Source organism: Monoraphidium neglectum (genome assembly GCF_000611645.1).
Source record: "Monoraphidium neglectum strain SAG 48.87 unplaced genomic scaffold scaffold03748, whole genome shotgun sequence".
Classification (NCBI taxonomy): domain Eukaryota; kingdom Viridiplantae; phylum Chlorophyta; class Chlorophyceae; order Sphaeropleales; family Selenastraceae; genus Monoraphidium; species Monoraphidium neglectum.
In genome coordinates, this window is record NW_014009881.1 from 104 (window position 1) to 5,726 (window position 5,623).

General features: G+C 60.6%; 2 protein-coding genes across 2 annotated transcripts; one reads left to right on the forward strand and one right to left on the reverse strand.

Annotated features, from left to right (window-relative positions):
- Window positions 1-614: 614 nt before the first annotated feature.
- On the forward strand, window positions 615-3,223 carry MNEG_13309 (hypothetical protein; the record flags this gene model as incomplete). The annotated part of the gene is made up of 6 exons (XM_014038218.1): window positions 615-620; window positions 709-1,218; window positions 1,467-1,704; window positions 2,244-2,557; window positions 2,818-2,946; window positions 3,155-3,223. The coding sequence occupies 6 exons, from the start codon at window positions 615-617 to the stop codon at window positions 3,221-3,223; spliced, it is 1,266 nt and encodes a 421-aa protein (XP_013893672.1).
- Window positions 3,224-4,655: 1,432 nt separating this feature from the next.
- MNEG_13310 (hypothetical protein) lies at window positions 4,656-5,081 on the reverse strand (the record flags this gene model as incomplete). Its single annotated transcript, XM_014038219.1, has 1 exon — window positions 4,656-5,081. The coding sequence occupies one exon, from the start codon at window positions 5,079-5,081 to the stop codon at window positions 4,656-4,658; it is 426 nt and encodes a 141-aa protein (XP_013893673.1).
- Between the last annotated feature and the right edge of the window lie 542 nt (window positions 5,082-5,623).

Genomic DNA, 5,623 nt, shown 5'->3' on the forward strand with positions numbered 1-5,623 from the left:
CCTGGCTGGCACCACCCTGCCCCACAGGTCTTCGATCTGACCCTGCCTCCAAGCCCCAACCCCTTGCCGCCCGTCACCGCCGACGGCGGCATTCCACCACCCTCGCCGCCGACCGGGCCCGCTGGCACCCTTATACCTGCGATATCCGAGGACTTCGCCGGGGCCGCCCCATACAAGTACACCCTCTCCCAATTCGCAGGCGCCGCGGCCACGGCCTCCTTTGCGGGCGGCGCCGCCGCCGTCACCGTGACGGCCGCAGGCACCGCGCCCTTCAATCTGCAGCTCGTCAGCGCGTTTGTGCCTTTCGCGGCCGCCAGCGGTTACACCGCACGCCTCCGCGCGTCGGCGGCCGCGCCAGGGGGCGCCGCTGTCACCATCAACGTGCTGTTCCTGCGAGAGGGGACCTATGCCTTGCTGGGGCTGAAGCAGTTCTTCCTGACCGCAGCTGTCAGCACCCTCGAGCTGACGCCGCCGGTCAGCCCGCCAACCGACGGCAACTACCACCTCCAGGTGAGTTCATGCAGGCGGGAAACCGGGGGAGGCCATGTGCTTTGTTGCCCCCTACACTGCTCGCCTCGTTCTCTGGCCGGGGCTGACTTGGCCTTTTTCACAACATGACTGTCCACAACCTCGACTGTTCATTGAGATGTGAACCTTGATATGCAGCGAGTCCTAACTGAGTTGTGTTGCCCTACCACGCCACCACAGATCGAGTTTGGAACGGCACCAGTTGGCACAGTGCTGACATTTGATGACATCACTGTGTACAATGGCAACTTGCCTCCTGTAGGCGTCGTCCCTGGCGCCGCGACCAAGATCGCCGCCACCAGCACCGACTTTGAGGGCGCCGGACCCTTCCCTGCATCGGGCGGCCAGTACGGCGGCGCAGCCGCGACATTCGCCTTTGGTGCGCCCGCCGGCGCGGTCGCCGCCGCTTCTGGCACGCAAGGCGCCTCTGCAGCCGTCGTCGCTGCAGGAACTGCCAGCTACAACCTCCAGTTTGTGGGCCCCTGGACGCAGCTGACGGGTGGCCGCAAGTACACCGCGCGAGTGCAAGTGCGCGCCACTGCGCCGTCACCGGTGACTCTGGTGTTCCTGAGGAACCTGGTCTACACACCCTTCGCGCCCAGCTTCGCGCCCGTCACCGTGGGGACCGCATGGACGACGCTGACAATCGCTGACGTCATCCTGCCGGCCACGGCTGAGTACCACGTGCAGGTGTGTGATCCTTGTTGGACCCAGCCTTCAACGCCAGCAGTCGGTGCTGCGTGCATATGTGCAGCTAAGGGGCTATAGGGTTGTCTGTTGAGTCCCCACCAGAGCTGGGGGGCCCAGGTCATGCCACGCATTGTCCTTTTGGTCAGGTGGTCCACGAGCAGCGCGTCGCTACCTGCCTCCTTCCCTAAACAGCTGTTTGCCATGTGCGTTGCCATCCCCATCCCACTTTTCACCCCCTCTCATTTCAGGCTGAGTTTGGCCTGGCGGCTGCGGGCACCACCCTCTTCTTTGACAACCTGGAGGTCTTCGACACAACAGACGGCCCGGCACCAGCACCACCAGCCACCAACTCCGTCACACCAGGCGGCGGCGGCGGCAGCGGCACTGCGACCAAGATCGCCGCCACCAGCACCGACTTTGAGGGCGCCGGACCCTTCCCTGCATCGGGCGGCCAGTACGGCGGCGCAGCCGCGACATTCGCCTTTGGTGCGCCCGCCGGCGCAGTCGCCGCCGCTTCTGGCACGCAAGGCGCTTCTGCAGCCGTCGTCACCGCAGGCACTGCAAGCTACAACCTCCAATTTGTGGGCCCCTGGACACAGTTGACGGCCGGCCGCAAGTACACCGCGCGAGTCCAAGTGCGAGCTACTACACCGTCACCGGTGACCCTGGTGTTCCTGCGAAACCTGGTCTACACACCGTTCGCGCCCAGCTTCGCGCCCGTCACAGTGGGGACCGCGTGGACGACGCTGACAATCGCTGACGTCATCCTGCCGGCCACGGCTGAGTACCACGTGCAGGTCAGCTTTCTAATCAGCTGCAAGAACCAAGAACCGCCACCTACAACGCAATGATACTGTTCAATCTTCAGCATATCTGTCACTTGTGGTGCCTCTTGCTCATGCATTGCGTTCCTTTTTCGTGTGGCCGTTGCCGACCCGTCGCTTACCAGCTCAGACGGCCCTATACTTTGGTCTCAACAATGTGTCGCCACTCCCTTGACTTACCCATCCTTTTCGACACAACAGACGGCACGGCACCCGCACCACCAGCCACCAACCCAGTCACACCCGGGGGCGGCGGCGGCGGCGGCGGCGCAACTGTCCTCGCCACCACCAGCGAGGACTTCAGCGGCCCCGGCGCCCCCAAGTTTGTCTTCGCCCAGTTTGCCGGCGCCGCTCTGACCCCCGGCAACGCTGCCGGCGTGGCGCAGGCGACGGTCGTGACGGCCGGCGCCGACCAATATGCCCTGCAGCTGGTGGGGCCCAGCGTGCAGCTGGACGCGACCAAGACTTACACCATCAGTGCCTCCGTCACTGCGTCGGTCGCGACCACCGTCCAGGTGCGCGTCTGCGCGCACCCCGCAGCTAGTGCGGACATCGGCCCACGCTCTCGCCGCCCGCTGGGTGATGGTGCATAATCGCACGTCGGTCAGGCATATTGTGCACCTTGCACGTCACAAGCCAGTCCGTATCAAGCACCAATTGCGAACCACGCATCGCCTGGATTGTAAACACTGCCGCCACAACAATCACTGCCCCCCAACCCTTGGAGCAAGCGTCAAAGCCCACGCCACCAACAATAACACTTTTTCTTTCCCAGGTGCTCTTCTTGCAAGAGACCCCCACCCTGGCGCCCGTCAGCCCCCAGGGCTTTGCTGTCGGCCCCGCCGCCAAGACGGTCACCCTGGCCGGCGTCAAGCCGCCTACCACAGGGCCACACCACGTTCAGGTAAGAACAGCGCCGCCCGACCACCGGGTGGTTTCGCGCGATGCAGGCCTTGTAGCAGACCGATTACGGCTGGTCGTTACGTCACAGGGAACTTCATTCACCCTCATGGGTGCCAGCTACTGCATTGGCACAACACTGTCAACCAGATTGCACATACACCAGTTTCAGACCTACCACCTACGCCTCCCACCACTGTCATTGCTTGCAGTTTGAGTTCGGCAAATCCGCCGCCGGCACTGTCATGACATTTGACAACATCGTGGTGATAGTCCAGTGATCTTACCTGACATCTGCTGCGGGCACAGCAGGTTCAGGTTGCAGATCAGGAGCGCTGCAACACTCCTTATTGGCAGGTGTCCATTAACTTCATTCATAATGTATTGTGCTGCCGAGTGCAGCACAGCCTCCGCGTGTCTTTCGTGATCAAGCATGCGCCCCGGTCCTGCAGTTGCCGGGCGATGGCCCGCTGCCAATCCATTCATACATGCATTTCTGCTCGTCGGGACAATATCAACAACATACTTGCATGTATTTAGCACAGGCAGCTACTCCCCGGCACCGGCTGTGTGGCACGTGCTGATTTTGGGGTTGAGAGGGCAGTGGTAATGTTGACAGGGTGGCTGAGTGATTCCGTGCAATTGTTTTTATGGCAGGTGATTTATGGATGGACTTACTCGAGATTGCGTGCTGCAGATGTGGAAGGGTCCCCTGATGCTGGGGACGAGATTGTGCCGATGGACGCAAGCTTTACCTGTGCTCCATCACATACAGAGTGGTAACATCAGGCATACAGGCACTATCAGATGGCGTGGGAGGGGATATCGTGAGCACATGCGACGGCTCGCGCCATGGGTGGCGGGGTGATGAGAATCGGTTGCATGGCTGATCCTTGCGGTAGGCCCAGTCGCAGGGGCCTGCGGCTGCCAGGGCTGTGCGCCCCCAAAGGCTGTGAAGGAGGGGGGTCAGGGGCCAGTTGCTGTGCGGGCGACCGGGCCGGCGCATAACTAGGCCTGCTGGCGATGGTTTGTGCGCTGCACCTACGATTGACGGCTGGCAGGCAACAAGCTTGGCATGCCAGGCAGCAAGGATGCACGGCGCATGCATGTGCACACCACCCAGACATTGCCCTGAGAAGGAAGCTCACAGCTGCACAACAAGTACTACTGTAAACTAAAGAATTTTCTTCCTGCAAATGGTTGATGACACGTGAGTGGTCCTAGGTGTGCGTGCATACATCTATGAATCTAGCACCATTCATGCAACAAAACGTCTGTTTGTAATTCTAGAATAGCTATTACATCACCAAGGTACTGGGAACGAACTGGATAGCAGGAAGTCGTGCTTCCAAGGTTTGTAAATGGGCTTAGATGGAGCAGAGGCAGCTTTTGCTGGATGAAGGCAGTCGTGTTTGGGAGCTAGTCACACTGCAAGACACAGGCAACGTGTTTTGCATATTGGATCAGGCTTCTACCGCGTCGTAGCGTTACACGGTAAGGTTAGTCTGCGGGTGGTTGGCCTCTGGAGAGCATCACACATTGTGGCAAGGCCAGAAACAGGCGCAGCCTCGAAATGAAATGGCCATTATTTGCATGCGTTTACTTCACTGCACACAAACAAAGTGGAAGGTGCAGTGGATGATGCTGTTTATTGCACGAGCACAAAAAACGTTGCAGTTGCACAGGCGATCTTCTTCACAAACTGCTGGGCAATCAACCCAGCAGGCCGCCGAGCAGGCCGCCAGTCAAGCCGCCGGTCAGGCCGCCAACAACGCCGGTGGCGGTGTTGACGACGCCACCAACGGTGCCGAGGAGGCCTCCCGCGGTGCCGGTGACGGTGTTGAGGACGGGGGCGACGATGGGGCCGGCGATCGGGAGGCTGCCAACAACGCCTGTGGCGGTGTTGACGACGCCGCCAACGGTGTTGACAAGGCCGCCCGCAGTGCCGGCGACAGTGCCGAGGACCGGGGCGACGATGGGGCCGGCAATGGGGACACCGGCCACAGTGTTTGTGACGGTGCCAAGCAGGCCGTTCACGGCGTTGGTCACAGCGCCCAGCTGCTTGAGGTCACGGGCCGCAAGGGCGGGCGCGGCCAGGAGGAACACGGCCAGGGCGGCCACGGTCAGCATGCGAGCCATGATGAAAACTGGGGTGGTGGAGCCTGTGCATTTGAGGAGCAGGATGGGGGGCCGGCACGGGCTATCATAAGATGGCTGGGGTGTGTGGGCGGGATGGCGAGGGTGGGGGCCTGGGGTAGCAGGGCGCCGTATGGTTGCATCAATCGATCACAAGATGCGAATAATCGCGCATACAATATCTTCGTGCGCCACATAATACATTCATCAATGGATCCCGTTCACCTGAAGAAAGGGAGCGGTGGACTGTACAAAGGGATTGGGTAGGCGTGGGCGGAGGTGGTGGAGTGTATTTTTACCAAAATCAATGCGCGTTTTATACGCGTGGCTGGTGCTTACTATTGAATCCTCGCAACCCGGTTCTGACCAAGCTTCATGACACACCACGCTGGGTGGCCTCTATTGATCTGTCATGGGATCATATGATGTACCCGGACTGCATGTGTGGACGCATAGCGTGTGCCACAAGTAACTTTGCATGACGCATTTGACAGTGTGTGATTGCCCCAATTGCTCCTGGTTTGCCCAGGCTGACACTTGCGGTT